The sequence below is a fragment of the Daldinia decipiens genome (assembly GCF_022478715.1).
Source record: "Daldinia decipiens strain CBS 113046 unplaced genomic scaffold F4813scaffold_26, whole genome shotgun sequence".
Lineage (NCBI taxonomy): Eukaryota > Fungi > Ascomycota > Sordariomycetes > Xylariales > Hypoxylaceae > Daldinia > Daldinia decipiens.
The window spans coordinates 5,416-31,762 of NW_026054569.1; the positions used below are offsets into that span (position 1 = coordinate 5,416).

Consider the following 26,347-nt stretch of genomic DNA (forward strand, 5'->3'; position numbering starts at 1 on the left):
GATAATTTTGTTTTATTAATAAAAATATACCTACATTAATAACTTATAAAACGTACAATAAGTGTACCGGGATGAAGATAATATAAATTTTATTTATAAAGCATTTTTAAAGGAATTTTATTATGGTATGGTTACCGTAGTTATTAAAAATTAATAATTATTATTATTAATAATTTAATAGTTTTATTTTTTTTAAAAAAATTTTACAAAATTATTTAAATGTAATATTATTATTAATTTAATTATTAAAAGATATAATAAATTTTTAACTTTTAAATTTAACGTTTTTATTATTAAGAAATTATTATTATTATATATATTTATTTATATATATAATAAAGGGATTTAAAGATTAGTTATTACTATTAACGTATTTAATAATTAACGTTTAAGTTTTATTATTATAGTCTTTAATTACGATATATTTTTTATAAACTTTATTAATAATTATTTTATTATCCCTAACCCTTTCTATAATCTCCATTTTGTTAATGTTATATATATACCTAGCCGGGATATTCTTAATTTTAAAAATTTCGAGTTGGTTAAAAAAAATATTAATATTATTAACTATAATTTTATTAATTTGTTTATAATTGATTAAATAAGCTTTAGCCGATTTAATATTAAAATAACAAAATAAAAATTATATATATTAATATTTATTAAGGATATTAAACCGGTGATTATAAGTTAATAATCTTCTTGTAATATTTTTAAATTAATATAAAAGAAGCGTATAATTAATACAGTTTAACGTAACAGCTTAATCGGTTAATTTTTTTTTTTAATATTTTAATAGCTTTTAACGTTTTTTTAAATAATTATTTTATGTTTTACAATTTAATATTTAGTTTGTAAGGTAGTATTGTAATATAAGGTATTTTTTAAACGCTTGCCGCAGGGATATGCCGTTGAAAACGTTATTTATTACTATAGCATAATATAATTAAGCTGAAAAAATAAGTATTTTAAAATTGTAAAAAGATAAAGATTTAAATAATAAGTTTTATTTTTTAATTAATTAAAAATTAATAAAATTATATAATAATTTATATATAGACCTTATTGCAAACGCGTTGCGTTTTTGAGATGGCCCCCACTAGGGTGGCCCCTGTAAGGGTGCTTTAACTTATAGCCATATACCTGTATTTCTATTAGTTATATCCAAGATTTCTACAATCATCTAACTAGGGGAAATAAAGTGAACTTAATACTGACCCTGCAGAGTATGCAAACAACTCTTGTCTTTTTGGTCGGGTTACATAACTGAGAGAACAAGTGAAGATACATGTAGACCCAAGTTGAATGAATATGATACCCACTATGGTTGAAGTAGTCATTTCGCCTTGGCATAAGCGATATAGGGGATAGATCGGGCATACGAGAACCACAATAAGTGTAAAGACCAGAATGATTTCTATAGCGGCATTGAATTTGGTTTTGCTAATGAATACTGGATCATTCTGGTGGGTGCTGTCCTAGTAAATGTGTTAGAGATTTTGCAAAGTTATTCGAGTTAGGATCTCGAACATACTTCGTACTTGAAAATTTTCTACGCGCGAAAAGTGTTAGCTTTCAATGTAATAGATTCTTTGCCTTTTCCCTATTTATTTCGCTCTGTGGCAGACATATTTACCTCGATCAGCTTATTAGGTTTGTAGAAGATGAGCTTCGTAAGGAGCCCATCCACTCGTGCCGTGTCTTCCTGTGAGTTCAGTGATACGAGATCCTCATTGTACAGGTAGTACTTCTTTTTCTCGTTGGCGAATGGGGCATGTACGTTAGAAAGGGCCCCCAAGTTTTTGATGTCCGTCTCGGAGGGATCTTGCTGGAGATGAGGAGAAGAAGCATAATCCATCATTATCTCTGGTTTCATACTGGTTAGGCCTGGTGTTGTATGCACAGCATATCCTATTATAGCTTACTGTATCTCTTCAATGTCTCTTCAATATTTCTGAGTAGGTCCATTTTCTGGATCGACGGCAGACTGTTGGCACCCTCACTATGGCTCTCTCTGTCGCGTTTCTCAAGATCTTCTTCGTACCCTTGTAGCTTGTCCTGAAGATCTAGTAGCACCCTCGCATGCAAGTACCCGAATTGGCGGATGATTAAGTAGTCTCTATTCGAAGCAACTATTGCGGCAAGTCGCGGGTAGCCTCGTGGATAACTCTTAACTAGATAGGAAACCCATTTAACAAGTGTACCATGTATAGGGATCTCGTCAACTCACTGCTCCTGTTGATATAGTGTGGTATATCGGACTGAGAGTCTTCGGTGCTACTATTGAATAAGCCACCGAGACTTTTCTTCACCATAGCATAAGCTCTATTCCTGATCCCAGAAGGGGTGATATCGCTAGTGTTTGCACCTTGAACCTGATGTTAAGCCTTTCCGACTAAATAACCCAAAACAGTTCACTACCTATCAACTAGAGTGGCTTTAGAGAGGCTAGGCATATGTTTCAAAACACTGCGGAGAATGATTGCTATGCTTGAGTGGCATTATTATAGGACATACCGTGATCTGAATTGGCGGCATTGTAGGTGCCGGGTTGGCTTTCAAGATAGGAAATGCTTTCCATGGTTCTGTTCAAAGTTCTGTTGGGCTGAATTGTGAGGCCGTTACGAGTTTCATGTCCACCTAAGCCTCCGGATTTTAAATCCATATGGAGACAGGAAGTAATTTATATTCGACTTGGGGGGTCTCAACTCTAGAAATTGCGGCTATATTACTCGGGCAAAGCCTCGAAAACTTCTCCGCTCACCAAAAATGCAACTAGCCTGTGTGCAGCGAACCTCCCGATGCCTATGCTGTCTACCGAGTATCTGTCGTACGAAATACCTTAATGTATGACAAGATACCATAGATAGTACATAATACCCAGGGATTAGAAGCTTCAGGCATCATTGTACGGATCGTATCTAGGTAAACAATAGTAGATATAGTAGGTAGATAAACTGCGTTCCCTTTCTCCCTTTTATTTGTATTTTTTACAATGGCATTATCAAAAACTCCGATGATAGGCTGATGTCGTGGTTTCTATATTGCTAGTCTTCCTTTCACGCGGGGACCTGTCCAAATCTATACTGACCCCACGCCAAACAACCCTCGTGCAATGTCCATGTCCTCTTTCCCTCGTCATCACCAGCCGCACCAGCTGTTACATATACCGGCATTAAGTGATCGAACCGCTGAGAATGATTAGCCAGACCCCTTATAGTTTATGATTCTTTGAACTCACCGGATGGGCTTGTCTAGCGTCCGGCCGCTTGGCAACGTCTTTCATACGGGCCCATCGCTCATTTGGCGGGGACTCAACGGCGTCTTTCAAAGCCTCGTCAAAGGATACTGTATAAGGCAGCGGCCTCCGGTCACCCCAAGTTTTGGACAAGTCCCTAAGATTATGCACAGACATTCCTGCGCCGATGATAACAATGTTCTCATCACGCAGAGAGGCAACGGCTTGCCCCAGTTGATAGTGCATGTCCACGTTCTGGTTGGCGTATAAGCTTACTTGAACCAAGGGAACATTAAGGGGGTTTTCTTCGGGGTGGAAGGCTTCGGAATGTCAGCGGAAATAAGACAAATGGCATATGAATAAGCGTAGCTGAGAAGTAGAGCCATACCGACATTGAATCCCGACCACACTCCATGGTCAAGTCCTCTAGTCACGCCTTTGGCCTTTATACCGGCTTTCGTTAAGAGATCAATGACCTTGGAGGCTAATTCGGGGCTTCCCCTATTGGGATATTGCGCCTTGTAGAACTCGGGCGGGAATCCATAGAAGCTACCCAGACTCATCAGCATCGGTTGAACGAAGAACTCCATTAGGTACAAACGCACTCATAAATCAGGTCTGTGTGCTCAGCAGTGTTGACCTCGATGACATCAGGCTCAGCCTCCCAATGGCCAGAAAAGACGACGACAGCTTTGGGCTTCACTTTCTGAGTAATTTCCTTCCCTATTTTCTGGAGAATTGGATAGGCGGGATGGACCGTGTTGTATTGCACGTCCGGCTGTGTCCAAGTTAGATTAATGAATTTAAGTCTGGTCAAATTCGCAAGAACTCACGCCGCCATGGCTGAAGAAGTAAACCGGGGTCTTATTAGTCGTCATTGGTGGCGAGTTTGAGTTTGTTGATGTTTGATATTGGGCTATGATGGAGGAAACGGGTTTCCAGACGGAAAGGGGCAGGATGGCGCGAGATAGTGATGATGATGAGAATAAGAAAGCCACAGCTACGACAAGTAAGGATACAATTAGAATTGTTCTGGTAATTAACCCAGGGGAAGCCATTGGCATGAAAAGTTAACGACTATATAGAAAAAAGGATGGGAAGCTGTTGAAAACCATTTGTAATCCGCCCCCCTGCCGTAGGTGCACTAAGAAGTCCCAGTGTAAGTCACTAGGTTAGGTTAAGGAGAAGCTGTATTGAGTCTATTGACCGATTCTTCAGCAATTACCAAGGATCAGTCAGCATACCCCCTAGCGTTGAGTTTCAGCCGCTATTTAGCTATGGCGCTAGGTACCGTAGTGGGCCGTTGCATTACCTAGCTTAGGCGATACATGAGGTAATCGTCTGCATCCCTGGCTGTTTTGTTACGGATAGCAGCAGCCAATTAAGGCAGGAATTACAAACCATATTGTACCTACCTTATGTACTATGGATGTAACACAGATGGCGGAACAACCCCAACTACCCCCCACCAAGTTGAAGTCTTCCAATGCGTAACAGGAAAGAACAAAAACTACAACTAAAATCAACCATCACGTAACTCATTCCTTTTAACCTAACTCATTACCTTTGGCCTCAATCCCTACCTGCTTAGTTCATTTTCCGTCTAGCGGATGCTCACCTTCCTTATCGCGGATAAAACAATCTTTTCGTTCATAGTATTATTGTTGTCTTTCTTAACGACCACATTTGCCAAACCGAATTCCGATCCCACTATGGCGATGCGCCGAGCTCCACCGTTGCTATTCCCAGCTGCCGCCAAGCACACAGCTACCGTCATTTTCATCCACGGATTGGGTGATAACGGGTACGGATGGGCATCGGCAGTAGAGAACTGGAGACGGAGACAGAGATTGGATGAGGTCAAATTCATCCTGCCCCATGCCCCGCGCATCCCGGTTACGGCTGTAAGTTACTCTCACTAGAGGTTGAGATGCGTCAGTGGGACTCATCGTAACTGGATAGTCGGGCGGAATGTCTATGCCTGGGTGGTACGATATCGTAAGTGGCCTTCTTCCTCCTTATATGTCCGCTGTCGTGTCTAACCATTACCCAAGTTTGCACTCACTGGCAAAATAGACGATATCAAAAGGCATCAAGATGAGAATGGTATCATGCAGAGTAGAGAGTACTTCCACGGGCTGATCCAAGCCGAGATCGACTCTGGGATACTCCCTAGCCGCATCGTACTCGGCGGCTTCTCACAAGGCGCTGCTATGTCCCTCTTTTCTGGCTTGACGGCCAAGTTCAAGTTGGCCGGCATAGTCTCACTTTCGGGCTACCTACCCTTAGACTCAAAGCTTGACGATCTTCTCAAAGAGGACGATCACAACCATCAAACACCAATCTTAATGTGTCATGGAGATGAGGATGCAGTCGTACCGACGAACTTGGGCAAGATGTCTTACGAATCGCTGAAGAGCCGTGGTTTCGATGTGACGATGAAGATATATCCGTGAGCAGCTCATTTTTTTATCCCTCATTGCGGATATTCTCTTACATTTGACATTTAACTGATTAAAAATAGGGGGCTGCCTCATTCGGCCTGTATAGAGGAACTCGACGAGGTTGAGGCTTTCTTGAAGGCTCGTCTCCCGCCTCAAGACAACAAGACGGAACTGTAAAATCGATAAAACTGGGGAAGTGGATATTCAATGCGATAGAGACTATTACGGCACTAATTCTACGAGGTGGTTCGCAATGACGTGCAAGTATAGATGGTGTCCGTTGCGTATTGGACGATAGAGACGCCTTACAGTGCAAATCAGACTAATTGGAGGCCATAGTATGAATATAAATATGATTGGACGACGGCCTGATTTACTACTTAGACGTCAGACTCGAGATACATGTATGGGAGGTAGGTAGTCGGCAGGTTATGGAGGGATATGTTAGAATTCTTAGCCAAATTTACAAAATTCATCATAAAGCTTCAATGCACATATATAATTCGGGTTGAATTAAACATATATGTGTAAAACCAGGTAAATAACCATTGATAAATTCGCGAGATCGTCGGTGGGACATCAGGTGCGCGGAGTTATACGTTAGGTACCTGTCTTGATAGGGGGAATGGTGGTGCCTTATCTTATCGCATAGTTGGAGGTGGTGGAGTCGGAATCACAAGATGGCGGCATAACGGCGTAAGTTTAACTACCTACCTACCTAACATAGGGGCAGCAAAGATAGGTGGTAGGTACCTTACCTTACCTAACCCAAGCTTTTATTTAACAAAGTTCCAAAGTTCCAAACTTACAAGATTCCAAAACAAGATTCATTCTTCCATCGAGTTGTTCAACTTCGTCTCTAGATTATTCTGTACATCTTGTGGCCTCCGCCCTTAACAATTCTCCTAATCTTTCCTACTTATATAACGGTTTAACTATAGGTAGACTACACACGTTTGTAGCTACATGGATACCGATGTTGGATTATGTCGTCTCTTCCGCGATTAGCCCGATAATTAATCATTACCTAGGTATTAATTATTATCTGCTGCTACTCTAGCCCGAATCCGCACCAACCGTTGCTACGCTATCGGATCGTTTTGAGCCTAGGATTATTATCCAGGTAGACACGGCAGAAGTAAACAAGCTCCCCGCCAACCAAAACCATCATACCGATATTAAAAGAGAGGAGGCTCTTGGGGCGAAAACAACAATGCCGTCAGCAGCACGAGCACCAACATCTGGTAGGCCGCCGTCGCCATCTCCCTCTCAAGTCCCTCTTCCCGCGTCGCCAACATACTCGTATGCCTCCACAGCCAATCCGCTCTCTCAATATAACCTACCACTCCCGCCTCCGCCCCGTCCAGCCCACGCCGTCCTCTCTAAGAACGACCTCGAGCAATCCCAGCTAGCATACTCGGACTTGCTAGCTACAGCCAAGTCGTACCGCATCGCGCTCGCATCCCTCTCTACCGCCGCCTCCGCATTCGGTTCCGCCCTCGAGTCCTGCGCGAGGCTAAAAGAAGCCCGAGCCGATACTCTCGGCCCTCCTAGCGGTACTAGCCTAACCAATAGTTTTACCACAAAGGGATCATGCACCGCAGAGCTACTATTAAGCGCAAGTGGCGTGCACCACTTAATTGCAAACCACCAGCAGATCTTAAGTGAGACAGTATACAAATCGTTCGAGGTGCCGCTACTACACGAGTTAGATCAGTGGCGGCGTAATATCGAGGACGAGGATGAGACGTACAAACGCGAAGTTGCCGCGCGCAGCCGCGAGATCCGCCGCCTAGAGAAGGAAGGGTTGAAGCTGCACCGCCAGAGTCGCCGTCGAGATGTGGCCAAGTTCCGCGAGCACCTGGTTACCCTAACTAGTAAACTTGACGGCCTAACAGGATTGCATGCTGACCACGCCCGTACCCTACTACGCGACTCACAGGAGGCTTCAGCTAAGATTCTCGATGCAAGCTGTTCGCTCGTGCGTGCCGAAGTCGACATTTTCGAGGGCTTGGCGCGGAAAGGGTGGACAGGTGGTGGGCTTGAGGATTTGCTAGAGCAGGGCCAGGACTTGTTTGCAAGCGACGAGGATGGGCTGCCGGGGGGCGCAACGGCGGGGGGAGTCTCAATTATGGCGGCTAACAGTGCCGTCGGAGAAGGAGGGGCGAAGCTGTTTAGTATACTCCCGCCCAAAAGCATCCTAGCCAACGACGCGGCCTCGACATCTGTCTCGGATTCTGTACTAACAGCACGTGCGGGTGGGCGCGCCGATAGCTTAGTAGTCGATCCAGAGGAAGACCAGTTTCAAAGCTTAACAGGGGTCGTGGAACAGCCGCAAGACCGCAGGAGAGATAGAGAAGACACAGAGAGCATATTCTCAGAGTCCAACATGAGCCGGGGGTTAAGGCCGTTTAGTCCACAGCCTATCCGCCGGCGAACTGCGGACGTAGTTATGGATCCGGAGGAGCTATTATTTGGCGGCGGCGGCGAGGAAGAAGTTAACAACGACCTCGTATCGGATGTGGACGATGATGACGGGTATGACGCTGCGACAGTTAGAGGCGCCAGTAGCTCCCCGGGCCGAGCGCTGGAAATGGAACTAGGAGAGGGAGATTCAGGGCTGCAAGATGACGAGGATGAGCTAAACGAGGACACTACGTTACAATGGAGAGACGACGGAACGCGGCAGAGACAAGTCAGCAGTGGTAGTGACCCCGTGTTGTTACCTTCCCCGCCGCCAGCGGGGAAGAATAAGGTAGACGATGGAGAGATAGATAGGCAGTTTGCTTGATTATAGTTACATAGCACAAAGTGCACATACCCCCGTACTGGTATGAGGAGGGGTGCTACACAAGGACGAGGAGACGGAAAGGGTGCCTAACCTATAGGATAGGATGGTTCTAACAGCGGTTACGGCGGCGAAATATTGATTGATTGAGTACTGTATTAAATTTCACGGCACATGAATAGATGAACGGAGTCATATCTTCGACATTAGAATGGCATCTCCCGCTTTGTATCTTCGCTTCCTGGCTATCTAATATTGCAGTAGTACAGCCAGCATTTGGTCTGCGTCTCGAGTATTACATACATACATGTTGGTAGTTTCACAGCTGTATATGTATAACATTACACTCAGCCAACATTCATACGAAAGGGAGCAAACGCAATATGGCTTGGAATCCATTGTTGTTCCCATTGGTCTCGAGTAACCTATGTAATTCATCGTACACGAAAAAGAAAAGAAAAGCAAACTCCTCGTGGTAACTATGCGCAGTATGCCGCTAACCCAGCCCCATGCCCCTATCCACGTCCAGCTCGTCTATAGTAATAATAACGAGATCAAGCATAGCAAAGCTCCTATTCTTCACTTTACCATCTGTCTTTGGGCATTTTATCGTAGGGCTTTCCGAATGATGTGATCCTCAACTCCAGGGGGCGTATTACCAAAACCCGCTTTGCCCTCATGTCCCTACTTTTCATAGCATTACGAAGTATAAAAAAATTGATGATGCAAGTTGGTATGTGTATAAAGTGTCTTAGTCTTCCTTGTCGCCACTAACGAGCTCGCGGCCGAAGAGACCGAACCAGAGATCCAAGTAAAACATCAGCTGCCAGTACAAACTAGCTTTGTTGAAGTCAAACTCGCCGAGCTCGTTACGGGGCACCTCGTTTCCGATCATTGAGCCTCCAAACCATCCTATCAGTGGAATGTAGATTAGCAGCTTTTGCTGCCAGGTCAGTTGAGGAGCTAGGGCTTGGTCGGCCGGCAGGATTCTAGCCCGCTTGGCCTCTGGAATGCGCCGGCAATACGTGTTGTCCACTGGCTCTATATTCTGCGGTTCTGAGACTGCACCCGTCACCGTTGCTGTCGATGCCGTGGTGGTATCCATAGTCTGGGTCGAGCCTTGCGATCCTGGGGGAGAGTCGTGAAGGTTTGTAGTCCGCTCTACCGTCTGTGTTAAGAGAGTCCTAGGGAATGTCGCGCCCTTATCTATACGGGGCTGCGATGGTCTCTTCGGCACGCTTTTGAAGGTGTTAGACCTAAACAGATCAACCATGCCACTATCACCGACCACATCGGGCACTGCAGCATCTTCCTTAGGGGGCAGGCCACGGTAGGGTTCGGCGTAGACAAGATGACCTAATATATTCTGCGGAGAAGCGTACGTTGCGGCTTCTGCTGCCTCCGATGACTCGAACGTAATCTTCACCCAGTGTTCACCACTGGCCACCCTGCTAACCTTAGCCCGCTCAGGGGCTGATAAGGGTTGTCGCCTCGTAAGCGCGGGATCCCTCAAGTCTGACTTGTAGCGTCGCGCCTCGGCCGGTGGCTCTCTGGAGTAGTCCTCGCATATCCTCCCTGCCAGCTGCTCGTAATGGTTAATAGCCGCATACTGCTGTGATGGCGATGAGTAACCTCTCAGGATAACCTCGACAGGCTCCTTGCGATACGTCGAAGCCTGGGTAGCAGAAGCAGAATCTTCTTGCGACTGCGCAGCGGTCTGTCCTAGATAGCTAGTCTTTCGTTGCGTCGCAGCGGTAGTCGTTGTCGTCGATGTCGTGGCGTTAGGGGCTTGCTGTCGGCTTGCTATGTAATTCGAAAAGATTTTATCGGCGTTATGCATCGTAGCATCTTCACGTTTCGGCGGTGCGCTCCCCGTTCTAGAGCGAGATCGTCTAGTCGATTTACCAAAGGAACCCGACTCTGTCACCTCTCGCGCACGCGTACGTGGGAGGGTACGTTGTCGTTCACCTCTGTCATCGGGCATAGTGGTAAGCAGACTTGATTCAAGGTGACGGTTTCTTTCAAGGGGAGGAACTGTTGCATACTCAGGGAAATACATAGCATATGGACGCTGAATCCCATCCTCTCCAGTATAGAGTTCCTCGTCCGGGACGTTATGCAGGATCAATGGCCTCATTGTCCTCTTCGGTTATTTGGTGAATGGAAATTCGAGGAATGAGATACAATGTTTAGGACACACAAGGTGGATAGGCAAACACGGATACCTAATCAAGGATGGATTCTCGGATTGCAAAAGGCACAAACTGGTGGGTGGTTACGAGAGATGGGTTGAAATGATTGGAAGGAGATTTAATTAAATTCGGATGTTGCTGGCAACTTAATGCTGAGATGTCACCAAGAAAAAAATCGTAGCTGCAACGCGCTTCCAAATATGTAGGTAATACATACCTATGTACTATGTATACTATGTATGTACCTAAGCTGTGTACATATTATGGAAACCGCCATACCCACCCAGCAACGGGCCTATGAGGTACGTACAGTACTTAGGTACCTAACACTATGTACATAGGTACTAATGTATCTGGATGTAACTTCCCCAACCCTTCAGATAAAAACTGCGCACAGGCCAGATTCGAACTTAGCTTCCAATGTACTAAAATCTCTAAGGGGACTAGCGTAGATTAATAAAAATACCGAACCAACTTTGTTCCTGAGCTGCATGTGGCTTGACAGGCAATTGATACATAGGGCCGACGTCACCGAATTCCCGGAAGCTATCGCAGCTTCCAACGCCAAGTCGAAAGCTGTCCCAAAAAAGTAAATTCAACTACATCGCCGGCTTCAGACACAACTTCCTCTTCTTTGATCTTACATCCTATTTAGTTGATTCACAAGTAAGCTACAAGAAACCTCAGTTACAATGTTCCGCTTTGTAAGTTCCAATTGAAGTTCCGAGCTAATGAGTAATGAATGTTAATGCGTGAATAGCATAAAACTCTTGATATCGTCACCCTCTTCCACAAGGCAGGCTCACCGGCCTCCACAAGAGCGGCAACTCTCCTAAAGCAGATTTCAGCCAATGCCACGGAGACAGCAACTGAAGATCAAGCCAGTGATCATTCTCACCAGACGCATCCCAAGCGCTCGCGTCAGGAGTTTGAACTGAACATCACTGAGGAGCCTCCTACCGTCGACCAACTCAAGACTATTCTAGAGTACGTCGGCAAAAAGAAGATCGGCTCTATCGTGCAAGGCGCGTCGACAGAGAATGAGGCCATGAAGAAGTTCAGAGAGAACAAGGAGAACTTCAACCGGCCTGTGGTATGTCTCCTTTTCTTTACCTACTCATAATCACACCCCTTTCCCCTATTTTTGTAAGTAACATGCTAACTCTAAAGCAGATTGTCGACTGGAACAATGGAAAGGCTGTTGCTAGCGATCAGGAGTCAGAGATACTGAAGATGATAGAGCAAGAGAGTAGCAAGGAGTAATTCCCAAACATTGTACATAACACAAGTAATCATATGTCTTGTGTTGGTATTGGCTAGGCTCTATGGACCCTTTGCCAGCTTCATTAATACTCAGTCATAGTTCTAGCCTGTTATAATTAGTTCTCTAGCTAGCTAGAGAAAGGGGCATCTAATTTAGATGGCCATATACAAACTCTACTCCCATACTCCGCACTTTTCCCCTTGTTCCTATGGTGGCTTGCTTGTGAATGTATAGAATCACCTCTCCTATCCATGTACACAGTTATATATGCCCCTTATTTTGAAATTTACCTATGTTCCAAGTAGGATTTTTAAATCCCAGATGAAGAATAAACCCATGTCCCATTATTAACTCTGATAGTCAAATATATTGTGCCAAAATAGATCATAGAACAATTACTAGTAATCCTTACTTGAATTCATCACATATTCCGCTATTGGTCATTCTTTAGGGCTCTACCAGAAATATCAGGGGAAGACAGCTGTGTATCCAAAATCTGAAAAGGGGGAATCGCCCCTACCTAATCACAGACTTAAGCTGCTAAGCCATTGATCAGAGTCACAGTCCGGGTACATACCTTACATGTAAGTAGATAAGTGACTACCTACCTATGTACAAGCAACTTAGGCTTCAGGAACGAGTACCCAGGTACCCAGTGTAGTATGTTGATAGGTAGTTGCCCAGTCGTAAAAGTAAAAATTCTCTTCCGTATGCAGGTCCGTGCCCATGTCCGTGCACAAAATATCATCGTGAATGTGCTCACATTTACCAAGCACGAGCCATCAACTGCCCGTTGCAACAGCCGCAACTGCTAGTTACGACCCAACACCTTCCGTTGTAATGGCGAAGTGTCTCACGAGAACATCAGATCTAAGGCATTTGTTTGTCAAAATAGCTTACTTGTTAAGGAAGTAACGGCGCTAAGACGCGTTTATGACTATTTGTTGAGGACTTTCTCCTGAGCAACAAGTCGGTCGTAACCCTCCAAAGTTCTTCGACGTGCCTTCCGTCGATTCTCTTTCTTTCTTCACATTCACATTCGCGGCTCTATATAAACAGTACCCTTCCCAACAAGGAATCCATTCTGATTCTTTTCCTTCTTCATTATCCTACTTCAACCCTACTCTCCTCAACACAAAGTTGGATTCAATTAATCCTCTTCTTCACATATCAAACCTTTACCTTACATTAACTACCTTGTTACTATCCTACCTTACTATCCTATCATCCACTTCCTTTCAACATTACATTAACATTAACAATAAACAACCCTACCCTAACACCTACCTATCTATCCTAAACCCTCTTAATCCCCATATTCTAATGCTTCACGGGGCACATACAACATTCTGGCCCCCATATTCAAATGCTTCATGGGGCATATACAACATTTTAACCCCCATAGTCTGATGCTTCAGGGGGGCACGTACAACACTGTAAGCCTCATACTCTGATGCTTCAAGGGGAACATACATCTATTGGTCTACAACTTCCCCCATAACTACCTACTCTTAAGCCTAATTGTCGGCTGCTTTATTTCTTCTAAAAAGAAGTCAGCTTCAAGGAACTCAAGACCCAAAGGATGGTTATATCAAAACATGTCACCAACTACCTATAACTGGTTTTAATAATCCCGACCGGTAAGTAACTGCCCTTCTCTATATTCACTACCAATAGCTATTACACCTACACAATCTTACCCTTACACCATTACCCTTAACTTATACTTTTTTTACATGGTCGCGCTAACAAGTATTCAAAGCACCTAGGGGCATACAGACTGATGCAGCGGTTCCCAATAATAAAGCTCAAAGCACAAGTGCTGCAACGGAGCGGCAAAATAAGTCAAAAATGAGGTAGTAATAGCAACAATAGGACCTGGTGCCGGTGGGGTCTCACAAAATTTATTCTTGAGACAACATTCGGTTAACATTCAGAACAACTAAACTATCATGACTCGAAGCTGTCTGCAAGGAGGAATGTCTTAAATAATACGCCAACAACAACACCAAATCCCAGCTGGTCAGTGTATGGCTGGTGATAGTTATTCCTCTCTCACCTTAACTCTGGCATTCAGGCTTTCCAAAGCCATCAATGGCGGGGTAAAGACTACTGGATAACCCTAATGACGGTGGAAGCAATCCTACTACTGATAAAATTAATACGACTACCTACCTATTATCATAACAACACTGCAATAAGCCTAAACTTGGGATCCCTTACCGCCTCATCCTTCATGACACACAATCCCCAACTCCACCCCAAAGACATGCCGTTAAACTAAAAATTGAGATGACTATGTCTAATACATAGGAATATACGGGAGATACCGAACGTGGAGCATTGTCAAATACTGCTCATACGGCATGGTATTCATGGCATACTATATTTCTGGCGCCAGTCCTATCCTTTCCGCTCAAGGTTTGCCTCTACGACCAATGGTCGTTCTGGTCTTGCCAATCCAAGCTACTCTGCCAGATACACGACTTTGGGGATCTTGCTATTGCTGGTCAATCTACGAGCCCTGTCGGTGTGGGTGGGAGAAGGCGCGGTTCCACGCAGCAAACACACCATCGACGCACCTACAGCATACCCTTTCGCCCACATCGCTTCGCCCCGACAGGACATCTTTTCGCCGACATGGCTTGATACCAACCCTAACTCTAATTCCAATTCCGACTTTAAAGATAACTATCTCCTACAGGCCACATATACTAAAGGGTCTATATTAATTATCCATAACACAAGCTCGGACTCAGACCCGGACCCTGGTGAAGAATAATCCTTCTAATTAAAAATGCGCCAGGGGGGTCGGGCTGGGGGTGGTACCAAACCGGAAACACATTAATCCTTCTGATTCCAACCACCTAAGCCTTCCACCAAATCGAGAATATTAGGACAGGCATATTGAAACACTGTCTCACTGGGAACATGCTGGGCGGCAGCACTTCTCAAGTCTTTTCCGATAAAGGGCTACGCTCAGTCTAGGTACCTTATCGTATCGTGGGACTCAATATAACTATACTCTCTTATTATGAATTATCTGAACCTGTACTGTAGTATCATTAATAATAGGTAGCAAAAACAAAAACAAAAACAAAAACAAGAATTAGAATAAGAGTGCACAAGCAGTTTCTATTTTCGGCAGGGTCTTGTTCTCATTATGGTAACATCTCAAGCAATATGAATAATTACTTTTTTCTCATAACGCCAGCTATAAGTGAAGTGTTCATGTAGTCTCGCTTTTGACCAACTGTGCAACCGTGTCTTCGATTTGCTTATCCGTGAGTCCTGTAGCATCATTGTCAGCACGTACTTCCCTAACATCCACGTGAGTCCATGTAGTACCCTCTAGCGACTGGCTCTTCTCCTTTCCAAACTCTGCAACCGCAACCTATTAGCATTTCCATTGTTTCCGCAGAACCACATAGCGCAGACGAACCATATCTGGCGTAGACCTTGGGTAAGGTGCCGGAAGCTTCTCGTATGAGGATAGGTGTGAATGGATTGTTCTTCTTCATCGTGGGATATGCTCGATTCAGGAATGTCCTATATTGTCAGCTACCTTAGCATCGCGGCATTGCTTCAATTCGCGCTCACCTCGTCGCAGCACTACCCTCTCCAGTGTGGCAGAACAGGAAGCGAACCTCCTTCAGGGCCTTCGTAAAAGCATACTTGCCTGACATATTTGCGATTGGCGCTCGGCGATCGAAGATGGCAGGTCAGATCGGGACGGTAGAGGTTGAGGTTTGCTTGGTACCTATATGTATAATGATGAAATGTAGAATGATTAATGGGCTGTAGTTCGAAGCCTTAGTCAGCGGGACCGGGGCCGATGAATTGGCGTCGGCAGATGCATAAAAAAAATACCTCCGATGCTACCACGCCACTTATGCAAGATTTATGCAAATGCAAGGGGAGCTTGGTAGGTACTAGGTTCCGGATCTATGTATCGATTTCAACGGGTCTAAGTTTAGATACGTATCTTATCTTCGGAACCCCAACCAAAATTATCCCACCTAATACCTATCGGACCTAGGAACCTTTTTTTACAATTCTTTATTCCGACAACAACTCATCAACTCGAAGGTCCCGAGGACGAAGCCGGAAAGCGAGCAGGCTCACGGTATTTTTTTCCCCCTCCCCTTTCTCGCCAGTACCACACGCATTGCCTATTCCTAAGAAGCCTGTCTATCCATCCCTCGTATTTAAACCCACCAATCCCCAGGGAAAACAATGCCAGCCACCACCACCCTCTTCCGCGCCGCCCGGCCCGTGCTCCAGCAGTCTGCGCTGCGCTCGGCCTTCCGCGGCACCTATGCGCCCCAGACTGGCCGCCGCTTTGCGAGTACCGCGACCACCGGGGAGGCAGCTGCCCAGAACTGGTTCCAGCGCATGTGGAACAGCCCCATCGGGTTGAAGACGGTGCATTTCTGGTAAGAGAACCATCCCTTCCGGTTCCGGATCGCCTACGTGTCTGTCCATCTACTACAAGCGCATCCATGTTGACGGCGAGATTTCTCAGGGCGCCGGTGATGAAGTGGGCGATTGTCATCGCAGGTGTCTCCGACTTCGCGCGACCCGCCGAGAAGCTCTCGTTAACGCAGAACGGCGCCCTGACGGCTACCGGCCTCATCTGGACGCGCTGGTGTTTCGTCATCAAGCCCCGCAACGTCCTCCTCGCCACCGTCAACTTCTTCCTCGGCTGCGTCGGCGTCATCCAGGTCGCCCGTATCGTCATGTACCGCCGCTCGCAAAAGAACCTCCCCGCCGCCGCCGCCGCCGCCGAGTCCGCCGTCGCCCAAGCCAAGGAGGCTGTCAAGCCTTGAGAGATAGAGCGGTGGCAGGCGCATAGTGGTGTAATTTTGATACCGAAGTACGGGGGGGCATTATGCATCGGGGAGGGCGGATGGTTGATTGCATGACGGAATGCCAGCCGGCAGACTCGAACGAGTCCGGACTTGAGTGTTTCGCAAAACTTATAGACTGCGGGTTATCGATACTTTGTGGGTTGTCTTGCCTCGAAAACAGGGGCGGTTAGATGATGGATTGGGTACATAGAGTATTCTCTCGTTGATTCTCCTAGGTAGCATAGTAAAGTCGGAAAAGGGGGGGCTTACTTGTACTACCACTTTACTACCTGGTGCATCAGAATTAGTTGAACATGGAAGTTTTCTGTTTTATTTCATGGTTACAGCGTGTGTTGTGTGTTGTGTGTTGTTTTATTAAGTGTTTGCTTAGTATCGACAATGCGTGAAGAGTTCCTGAAGCTTAGGGTTGGCTTAGGGATCAAATGTTAGAAATATCGTACGTCCTTTTTAGTTTTCTACCTACACTTATATTCTTATAATTTAGAATCCCAGTAGTGAGCTTTTTTAGCCAGTTTCTCCCGAGTCAAATTGGATCAACTACAGTCATTCATAACGAATTCAATAAACTTGTCTACTGCATATCATCCTAATACACCCGCTGTCTGTCTCGGCCACTTCAACACACACCAGCTCATATTGATATAATCCTCGAAAGGCTTTATTTTGAACATATACGTCTTCATTTTTAGTGCATGATCATGCAAAATTGCATCTATGCCTTATACCCAGTAAATATCCCCAGACATTAAGAGAATCTGCTCTTAAAGCCAAAAAAAAAAAAAAAATTTTCGACACTACTCCATCTACCTAGCCCGTAGGTATGACTAGTTGATCATTTCTAATATAAAATGCCCCCAGAGATTATCTATATTAACCGGGAGACCTCAAATTTCAGTCCATAACCTCGCTTGAAGTCACGGAGATGCTCGTATGTAACTCTCATTACAGGTTTGCCTAGAAGCTACCCGCAGCAGGTCGTTAAGTCGAGCGTTCCAAGCCAGGGTAAGATGCGATATAAACTTACTATAGGAAGTTGATTAAACACTGCGGCAATGGAGGCAGCGACAGCGGTAAAGGGCGTAGGGCTTCGCATCCATATCCACAATAGTATATTTGTTGTAAGTGGCGCAAGCTTTGTAAAACTCCTTCACTTGGATATAGTCCTTCTCGTGAATACAAAACTCGTCTAGTGTCAAGTCGTCGTTCATGATGGAAAGGGGGTTAGAGTCGCCCCACTGTACGGATGGATAGCTAGTCTCCTTTTCTTGAGCGCGCTCGTGTCTCAATCCTAAGATGTGTCCCAGTTCATGGCAGAAAAGGTTGGTCATCAGGTCATACTGGTCATTCACCTCTATGAAAGCCTGTTCATATACCACCAGTCGCCGCCCAATAGACGCCGTGTTGGGGAAGAAGGCAGTTGCTAGGACATCTCCACCACCCGCTGAGTAGATGAGTTGGAAGACGGCTTCTTCGTGATCCTCAACTCTCTTGAATCGTACACCGAACCGTCCCTTATTCCATTTTTCGACTGCAGCATCCAGGGTTTCGTTAGCCATTCTTGCGTACTCGATGTTAGATCTAAAACTGTGACGATCCACGTTGAATGTGATTTCTGATTTTTGCTTCCATCGGTAAATGGTATCGTCGCGCTTTCCGCGATGGAGGCGGATACTGGTTATGAACGCTGACTCTGTTATACAGGGATATGAAAATGAACCTGCTTCTCTGGTTGGACTAGTTGGACTAGTTGGACTCGGTACGTTCTTCAACACGTCATCAAGCTGCTTCGGGGAGTGATTGATTTGTTGGCTAGGCTCGGCGTTAACCTTGTCGAGATCGATCGCATTGTTTTCAATCTGAATAGCAGCGCTATGTTGAGCGCGAACATCCCGCCCAAGCAAAACTTCATTGCATATACTGAGGTCAAATAACAGACTATCCTGGACTTGTTTACTCTCTGTGACATGCTTCTCGGGACCAACATCCTCGCCATTAGGATGGGTGAGAATTTCACTGACTGGCGTCCGCGGCGTCGAACGACAGTCAGGTCTATCGAGATCCAATGATGATTCATAACTGTAGCTAGGTGTAGTGGATGTTGACCCATCAGCTGTGGCAGACTCGAGCTGTTAATTGAGAGCGATGATTAATTGTATATTCAGGCGAGAAAATCAGGAGATCGTATCTATCTTACTAGGCTCTGGCTACCCGGGCCCCTAACGTTGATATTTCTTTTCTCATCATATGCGACCTCGTTGTTGACCACTATTTGGCCGGGAAAACTCCCGTTGTCTATTGCAATATTGCTACGCCCTTGAATTTCGTTGAAGGCATTGATGGCGCTATGCAAAGAAGAGCAAAGACTACCCTTGATTACTATGTTCAACGATTAGTTACATTCATATAAAAGAAGTATAAGTGTTTGATTTGAATGATGTGACCCTCTGGGGACACTTACTAGCCATAGCGCTTATAAAGAGATACCTGCCCAGCTAAAATACGTGGAAATTCCTCGTATAACTAAGCTTAAAGAAATTTCTAGTAATATTCTTTATGCACCTTATAGATTATAGTTAAGAAAAATCACGCAGAGGGGAGAAAGTAATTTATACCATTGCTCCATTCTTTGGCAAATCTCCTGCCACCAGGAGGGAAGGAATAATAACGTGGTACCTATATTTTCCCAAATCATCTGACAGGTGTGAGCCAGACACCAGACTGCTGGTAAGTGAGCCTGCATAAAAGGTAGTATTAGGTGGTGTGTTCTCACCGTTCCCGCAAGGGCGGCACCTACATAATACATAGCGTCACAAAAAAGGTGCCGATCTTGTAAGCACTAACATACCAACACGCTCACTTTCCTGTCCACATAACTCAGCGAAGCCTTCGAGCATATATTTATAACTAATATTAGAATTAGACTTAAAGTTTATATCATATTGGTATGATTATTTGTATTTTCTCTGCTTGGTATATCTGGAGAGAAGCTTTTACAAAGGTATTCCCCTTGTTAAGCAATTATTTTGACACTGTCACGAGGTGGAACTAAACAGTAGGGAAACAACTACGTTGTTCCGCGAGGAACTCTAATCCAACCTAACTACGAGGGCTTGTCTCTATGCATACTGAACCTGTCCTTTGTTCTAGATGTCTCATCTAGAATTCTGACAGACACTATTTTGCAAGTACATGTGCTATCTACGCAAGCTCGTTGCACCCTAACGGATGCTGCGTTTTAATTAAGAGTTAATCTTTAGATTAGGGATAGCGTTGTAAGGGTTGGAGCAAATAGAAGCTATTTCAGAATCCTAAAAAGGAAACAAATCTTTCAAAATCTTTCGAAATATTATGAAATATTATAAATGTTGAAAAGTATCTTAAAATAAGAGCAAGACACACCTTTTCGGAAATATTTCGGATCAATCCCTATTTCAAGGATCAACGCTTAATTAAAACGCAGCACCCGTTAGGATGAGCTTGCGTAGACAGGACGCTTTCCTGTCAGCCCGCATATACCTGCATAAAAAAATAATGCATTTTGCAGGTAGTCCAGCCCTCGAATGTAGGTAATAGGTCATAAATGATAAGTCGTCAAAGAAAAATAAAGCTTGCGATTTACCCCACGATACCTAACCAAGGATGAGATCATAACCCCTTTCCCCCGCCCCCCCCTTTCTATTATTAAAGGTCGGAGAGGCAGAGTACACAGTATTCTAAGACCAATGTCTGGCCTGGTCTTTAATAGAATAAATCGATCGTTAAAATTTCATAATCACCTAATTAGTTATATATTGTAGTTATATACAGTTAAAGTTTTGTATGTAGACTTTACTATTAATTCCTCGTTTCTTTCTCTGCTATCTAGTTCTTCATCTCTCATTAACTGTCAGGGTATAAGTGGGTTAGGGGTATCTACAGGGGTCTATCTATTATATAAGGGGCGCACAGCCCCCTCGAAAGAGGATAAAAGGCTAGGCGTTACACTGTCAGAGATACCCGTTGATTGATGCCATACACAGAGTGAGTGTCTAGGGTAGGTAGACCAAGTAGTATATATTGTATTGATCTAGTAACGCCTGGCTTTTTATCCTTTTTCGAGGGCGCTGTGCGCCCTTTATATAGTAGATAGACCCCTGTAGATACCCCTAACCTACTTATACCCTGACAGAGTCACCCCTCTCCCTATAGTCCCGTCCTCGGGACTGGTAAAAGCCGTGTGGGAGGGTAAAAAATTATCGTGAATCTTGTTGTCGCTTCTAATCCCAGGGTATATATTCGTTAGTGTAGCTATCCTGCTGCTATTTTATGGTAAGATATATTTCGCTTATATCCTCTAGCCTTTTAGATAGCCTCGTAATTAGCTTTATTGCTAGCCTCGTCGTTAATATCATCGTAGCCTTATAATAAAGTATAATAATAAGGTAAGCCTCCTTACTGGCTATTTTGTTGTTTTGTAGTTTCGCTATTGCAGCTACCTTATTGTTGTAGCTATTTTGTCGTTGCGGCTACCTTGTTGTCGATATCCTTATAAACTCGATAGTAAGGTGTCCCTCTAGCTATTTCGTTTCCTAGCCTTATTGCTAGCCTTATTGATGAATATAGCCTCATCTTCAACCTCGCTGCTGCTTCTACCCTTGCTACTAGCCTAATCGCTACTAGCCTCGTCATCTCTTCTAGCCTCGTTGCTAGCCTCGTTACTGGCCTTTCACAGGGTCACCTGCGATCGTATCGGGAGGTCCCCTGGCTATTCTCGAGCCTCGTCAAAAGCCTTATTAAGGGCCTTGTTAAGAGCCTTGTCGTCTCCTAGCCTTGTTATTGATATAAGGTCACCTGCTACCTTGCTAGATGTCTCCTGGCTATCCTCGAATCAAGACCTTGGCAGTACCCCCCTTTCAAGCCTTGTTTCTCTATAACGGCTACATAATTTTCTATTTGTTTACCATCGAGTTACCGGCGACCGTTCCGGGAAGCCTCCTAGCTATCCTCGAGCCTTGTTAAGGACTTTCGGCAGTATCTCCTTTCCGGGCTCGTTTCTTCCCGTGTGGCGACCACGCGGTTAGCCTACCACAAGGTTATCTGATATCGTACCGAGACGTCTCCTGGCTATCTTTGAAAAAGGACCTTGGTAGTACGCCTTTTCTGGCCTTAGCCTCCCCTGCGGCGACTATACAGCTAGTTTTTATAGCCGAGATATCAAGGCCTTTCAGCCTTGTCAAGATGACTAATAGGGATCCTAGAACGTAGCCTAATAACCACGATTACAGGTCTCTCAACCTTATCAAAGTGACTAGTAAGACCCTAATAAGGCCTTAAATATAGTTAAGATAACAAAGTCTTTCGACCTTATTACAATAACCAATAGGGTTCTAGGACGTAGCCTAATAGCCACAATAATAAGGTCTTATAACCTTGTTAAGATAATTAATAAAGCTTTAAAACGTAACCTAATAACTATAATAATAATAAAGTTTCATAACCTTATTAAAATAATTAGTAAAACTTTAGAACGTAGCCAAGGCAATTAGTAAGACTTTTGCCTTATCCCCTTAACTGGCATAAGACTACAACCCCCCCTGTAATCGGTATTGTACAAAGTCAGCCTACAACATGCGCGTAATAGATCCACCTTTATTTAGACCCAAGGCCTTTGATTGGCCGGAGGCCCCTCATGATCGATGATACGAAAGGATACGAAGCTGATTCCTTAAAATTTTACCTTTCTTTCAACATTACTTTTTTCAAAATAGCCTCAAATTGCTGTATGTCGACGACCTTGTTTCTAGCCCGCTTTTGACGTATTGTCGTCGCTTTTGATGTCCCTCGATAGCTAAATGGCCTTGCAACACCCTAATATCGATGATATCGCTGCTTAGCTTGGCCTGGTTATTATATAAGGTGATAAAACAGACCTTGCAACTAGACAACCAAGAGCCTGTGCTAACTTTAATATAGGTACGTATGCATTTTAAGCCTTAAATAGCCAAGCTATTTGATAGTCCTATTTAGAAGCCTGTTCAATTATTAGGGGATTGGATAGATATATTATTAGAAATACATAGGGTTGGGGGAGTACGGATTCGATATTGAGGCTCGTTAGAAAGGCTTAAAAACAACGTTAAAAGGTGGTAACACCGTTAGCGTATTAGGCTTGTAAAGGCAACATTATTTGGGGACGACCTTGTTAGGGACAATATTGCCTCGTTAGGGACGACCTTGTTGGGGACTGATTGATTTACATAAATGAAAGGGTTTTGAATAGCCTCACTTATAGACTAGGTAGCTATTTGTAACTCGAAGGAATGCTGGTACAACTGGCATAGGCTAAATTAGGTGTAAAATCAAGTAGCTCGATTTCATTGATCGATAGCCTTAGAATTAGATTATCTCGTATGTAGTACTGTATTAAAAATAGTGGAGGTGTAGTTTTATGCCAGTTAAAGGGATAATTATAGGGCCTTGTCTTGGCTATAGTTTTATTTATTGCCTTGTCCCTGGTTCTTATCTCGTATATGTGGAGCCTTATTTCGGCTATAAAACTTTATTTATAATAGCTATTACGTTGCCCCACAAGTTTCTAACGGGGTCCCTATTCATCAAAATAACTTCCTGAATATAAGGTGGCAATACTTAACCTCGAGGCCTCCTAGGAGGTCGTTGGTCCCCTCTAATAGCATCCCTCTCTTTCTCGTACTACTTCGTCGTTATAGCTACTCTTACAAGTCGCTAGGATGCTAAATGTTATTTGGTGGAGATGTTGCTTGAAGCAGTTAAATAAGTATTCTGCTGCTTTATTTATATGGCAAAATACAAGACCCTTAAAAGATTCTGGCTTGATCTTTACTTAAACAGGCAATTTTAAATAATTTTTATCATTCCGAAAATACGAGGCATGTATTTTTCCATAATATTTTGAATGTCTTGATACTTCGCTCTTTTAAGTAACATTTCCACTAAATAACATTTAACATCCTAGCGACTTGTATGATATCGTCGTAATCACCCCCTCTCTCTCGTCGTAATACTTTCTTTCGAATCGTAACTATCTGTCACACAACTAATACGTACTGAATAGGCGTTATATGAGGTCTAATTCATCATCTATCTGATGATCTGATTGATTGAGATAAAATCGTGGGAACGCGTGTTACACCGCTATTTTACATGAGACTAGGGATTTTCAGGTCACCTGACATGGCTGACTAATCTGACAGGAAGTCGCCTTCAAAAGTTCTGACCATACCGAGCGCCTGTCAGCTTTGGCCGCAGCTGTCAGGCAGCCTGCCCCACCTGGCAATCTAAAGTCGTAAAGTATATTAAAATATATCTGTTGGGATATTGGGAATAGGCAATTATGTAATCTAGTCACGTGCTATCACGTGCGTGGGGCTAAGCCCTTTTAGGCTTACCTTTTAGGCTAACCCACACACACACAACTCAACAAGAGACAACAACAGATCGTGATAACCTCATTTCAGTATTGTGTTTCGTTTCCTTTCTTAACCCTTACCTTGTCTCTCGACAATATCCTCTACTATACATATCACCATATAACTAAAAATATTAAGAAAATATAATAGCTTAACTGTATTATAGTATATATTTTAATAAATTAGCTTTTATATTCGAAGTGTAATTAGTAAATCAAAGTACAGTATATTTGGAGGTACATTTGTTATTATGGCTGCCAGTTGCTGCCAAGCCTTGTCAAGCTGATAGGGGCTGGCCTATGGACAAAACTTTTGAAGGCGACTTCCGTAGATTGACTCCTATTGCCAATGTAGCACTGCTCGAGGCTCTCGGGGTCTTCTTCAATAATCATGCACCCCCTTAACTCGTCGGAACTGTAGAACCGCTTCGTGTTGGCGTAGTCGTCGTCCTGGATTTGAATCTCGCTTGGATGATCGAAATAATTCATGACCGATAAACGATTGCGCCCACCAACGAGCACTGAATCCCAAGCTTCCTCGTCGGCAAACTCATGCCGCAGGCCTAGAATGTGTCCAAATTCATGGTAGAGGATATTAGCCATATACTCATGAAATCGTGCGTTCTTGTCGAAGCATGGTGCATACACCTGTAGTTGCCGTTTCGGCGGAGAGTCGCCAGGGAAGAACGCTTCTGCAAATAGTCTTGGGTCGGGTCGGCAGACGCCGGCGTATGTGATCTGGAACACAGCCGGCATGTTTTCCGTGACTCGCTGAAATCTGATGCCAATTTCGCCTTTGTTCCACTCCATAGCCGCCTTTTCAGCGCTCGCGATGGTATGCTCGTATGATTCGTGGTCATCGTTAAAGCTCTCTGACTTGACACTAAATGTAATCGTAGATCCCCATTTCCACCGGCATATGCAGCGCGGTCCTCCGACATGGATGAATAAGCTACGAACAGAGCTTGACTCTGTTTTACAAAGACGATGGGAACATCCTGACTGTATTGTAGAAGCTTTAGAAGCTGAGAGATGTTCAAGGTCGTCTTTTACCCCCTTGGTAGCATTTGTAGCGTCCGAACTAGGCTTGGTACCAGGATCATCGAGATTGACTTCATTGATTTGAATATCATCCACCGAGGTCTGCAAGATTGAAGGGCTATTGTTGAGATCGAAGGACGCTTCAAAGCTAGGGTCGCAGATAGTGGTAGATGTCGACCCATCAGCTTTGAAAGATTCTATAGGTGTAGTAGTCAAAGTAACCTGTAAATTAAGAGCGACGGTTAATTATATAACAAAAGCGAGAGGCTTAAGGAATTTCAACTCTCTTACTCGGCGGAGATCTTTCTCGTTTATAATCTTACCACATGCAACTTGGCTATTGTCATTATTAATCACTATTTGGATGGCATCACTGGTTAAGGTAGAGAGTGTCCGCTCATCTATCGCAGTATTGATACAATGTTTATCCTTGCTGAGGGCTGTAGTGAGATTGTATAAAGGAGGGTCAGTCCTATCCCTAACCACTGATTAATGGTTAGTTCTTTTCCCATAAAACGGGGTGAGATTTAAAAGAAACAATAATGTTCTTCAGAGTGTAAATGTAAAACTCCGTAATTTATAACGATAGCGAGTTATATGCAGAAGCCGAGAGAGCACTACTTACTGGAAAGCATATTATGTACTTGATGTTTTTGATAGCAAATTGATCTTAGGCTAGTAATAGGTTGCTTAAACTAAGAGATAAAGAACTAGGTAAGATAACTAGTAGAGAAAGAAACGCGGAATTTATATAAAAATCTACATACAAAATTTCGATTATACGAAAGGTATTGAAGCTACACCTAGCTACCTACATCGGTAATCAGAGGCGCAGACAGTGTTGTAAACACCCTGTTCGGTCATTCAATCATATTCCATCCAATCATATTTCTCCATTGTCTTATAGTAGATGTACGCCAAGTAATGCAAGACACCGCCTAGCCAATAGTCGCTAACTTCCGAACAGTTGGGGGGCCGCAATCATCCAACTTTCCAGCCAAGTACTGGTGTTTACATATTCAGCCTTACATACCCTTTTTACGGCATGAAACTTGCAACCGTTCGGAACCTACGACTACC

The 26,347-nt window shown here is 44.0% G+C and overlaps 10 protein-coding genes across 10 annotated transcripts; 4 read left to right on the forward strand and 6 right to left on the reverse strand.

The window, feature by feature from the left end:
- Positions 1-1,065: 1,065 nt before the first annotated feature.
- F4813DRAFT_391136 (uncharacterized protein) lies at positions 1,066-2,318 on the reverse strand (the record flags this gene model as incomplete). Its single annotated transcript, XM_049247122.1, has 6 exons — positions 1,066-1,146; positions 1,386-1,481; positions 1,538-1,555; positions 1,640-1,869; positions 1,929-2,177; positions 2,234-2,318. The coding sequence occupies 6 exons, from the start codon at positions 2,316-2,318 to the stop codon at positions 1,066-1,068; spliced, it is 759 nt and encodes a 252-aa protein (XP_049097818.1).
- A 526-nt stretch (positions 2,319-2,844) lies between these two features.
- On the reverse strand, positions 2,845-4,560 carry F4813DRAFT_365556 (LigB-domain-containing protein). The gene is made up of 5 exons (XM_049243932.1): positions 4,075-4,560; positions 3,847-4,019; positions 3,630-3,790; positions 3,245-3,561; positions 2,845-3,194 (listed from the first exon to the last, which is right to left on the reverse strand). The coding sequence occupies exons 1-5, from the start codon at positions 4,303-4,305 to the stop codon at positions 3,063-3,065; spliced, it is 1,014 nt and encodes a 337-aa protein (XP_049097819.1). The 5' UTR covers positions 4,306-4,560; the 3' UTR covers positions 2,845-3,062.
- A 32-nt stretch (positions 4,561-4,592) lies between these two features.
- Positions 4,593-6,179, forward strand: F4813DRAFT_365557 (Phospholipase/carboxylesterase). The gene is made up of 4 exons (XM_049243933.1): positions 4,593-5,145; positions 5,204-5,239; positions 5,296-5,693; positions 5,766-6,179. The coding sequence occupies exons 1-4, from the start codon at positions 4,852-4,854 to the stop codon at positions 5,860-5,862; spliced, it is 825 nt and encodes a 274-aa protein (XP_049097820.1). The 5' UTR covers positions 4,593-4,851; the 3' UTR covers positions 5,863-6,179.
- A 719-nt stretch (positions 6,180-6,898) lies between these two features.
- F4813DRAFT_381722 (uncharacterized protein) lies at positions 6,899-8,476 on the forward strand (the record flags this gene model as incomplete). Its single annotated transcript, XM_049245708.1, has 2 exons — positions 6,899-8,223; positions 8,356-8,476. 2 exons carry the CDS (start codon positions 6,899-6,901, stop codon positions 8,474-8,476), a joined length of 1,446 nt encoding a protein of 481 aa, XP_049097821.1.
- A 591-nt stretch (positions 8,477-9,067) lies between these two features.
- Positions 9,068-10,865, reverse strand: F4813DRAFT_147045 (uncharacterized protein). Its single transcript, XM_049238908.1, has 2 exons — positions 10,519-10,865; positions 9,068-10,443 (listed from the first exon to the last, which is right to left on the reverse strand). Exons 1-2 carry the CDS (start codon positions 10,608-10,610, stop codon positions 9,225-9,227), a joined length of 1,311 nt encoding a protein of 436 aa, XP_049097822.1. The 5' UTR covers positions 10,611-10,865; the 3' UTR covers positions 9,068-9,224.
- Positions 10,866-11,116: 251 nt separating this feature from the next.
- F4813DRAFT_147058 (DUF1687-domain-containing protein) lies at positions 11,117-11,992 on the forward strand. Its single transcript, XM_049238909.1, has 3 exons — positions 11,117-11,369; positions 11,426-11,758; positions 11,839-11,992. The coding sequence occupies exons 1-3, from the start codon at positions 11,358-11,360 to the stop codon at positions 11,926-11,928; spliced, it is 435 nt and encodes a 144-aa protein (XP_049097823.1). The 5' UTR covers positions 11,117-11,357; the 3' UTR covers positions 11,929-11,992.
- A 2,917-nt stretch (positions 11,993-14,909) lies between these two features.
- Positions 14,910-15,845, reverse strand: F4813DRAFT_147102 (NADH dehydrogenase, alpha subcomplex, subunit 2). Its single transcript, XM_049238910.1, has 3 exons — positions 15,530-15,845; positions 15,372-15,478; positions 14,910-15,310 (listed from the first exon to the last, which is right to left on the reverse strand). Exons 1-3 carry the CDS (start codon positions 15,613-15,615, stop codon positions 15,159-15,161), a joined length of 345 nt encoding a protein of 114 aa, XP_049097824.1. The 5' UTR covers positions 15,616-15,845; the 3' UTR covers positions 14,910-15,158.
- A 320-nt stretch (positions 15,846-16,165) lies between these two features.
- Positions 16,166-16,758, forward strand: F4813DRAFT_391143 (UPF0041-domain-containing protein; the record flags this gene model as incomplete). The annotated part of the gene is made up of 2 exons (XM_049247123.1): positions 16,166-16,365; positions 16,455-16,758. The coding sequence occupies 2 exons, from the start codon at positions 16,166-16,168 to the stop codon at positions 16,756-16,758; spliced, it is 504 nt and encodes a 167-aa protein (XP_049097825.1).
- A 594-nt stretch (positions 16,759-17,352) lies between these two features.
- On the reverse strand, positions 17,353-19,535 carry F4813DRAFT_147127 (uncharacterized protein). Its single transcript, XM_049238911.1, has 4 exons — positions 19,259-19,535; positions 18,995-19,176; positions 17,825-18,926; positions 17,353-17,761 (listed from the first exon to the last, which is right to left on the reverse strand). Exons 1-3 carry the CDS (start codon positions 19,263-19,265, stop codon positions 17,838-17,840), a joined length of 1,278 nt encoding a protein of 425 aa, XP_049097826.1. The 5' UTR covers positions 19,266-19,535; the 3' UTR covers positions 17,353-17,761; positions 17,825-17,837.
- Positions 19,536-24,360: 4,825 nt separating this feature from the next.
- F4813DRAFT_365570 (uncharacterized protein) lies at positions 24,361-26,091 on the reverse strand. The gene is made up of 3 exons (XM_049243934.1): positions 25,893-26,091; positions 25,559-25,752; positions 24,361-25,489 (listed from the first exon to the last, which is right to left on the reverse strand). Exons 1-3 carry the CDS (start codon positions 25,900-25,902, stop codon positions 24,476-24,478), a joined length of 1,218 nt encoding a protein of 405 aa, XP_049097827.1. The 5' UTR covers positions 25,903-26,091; the 3' UTR covers positions 24,361-24,475.
- Positions 26,092-26,347: the final 256 nt, after the last annotated feature.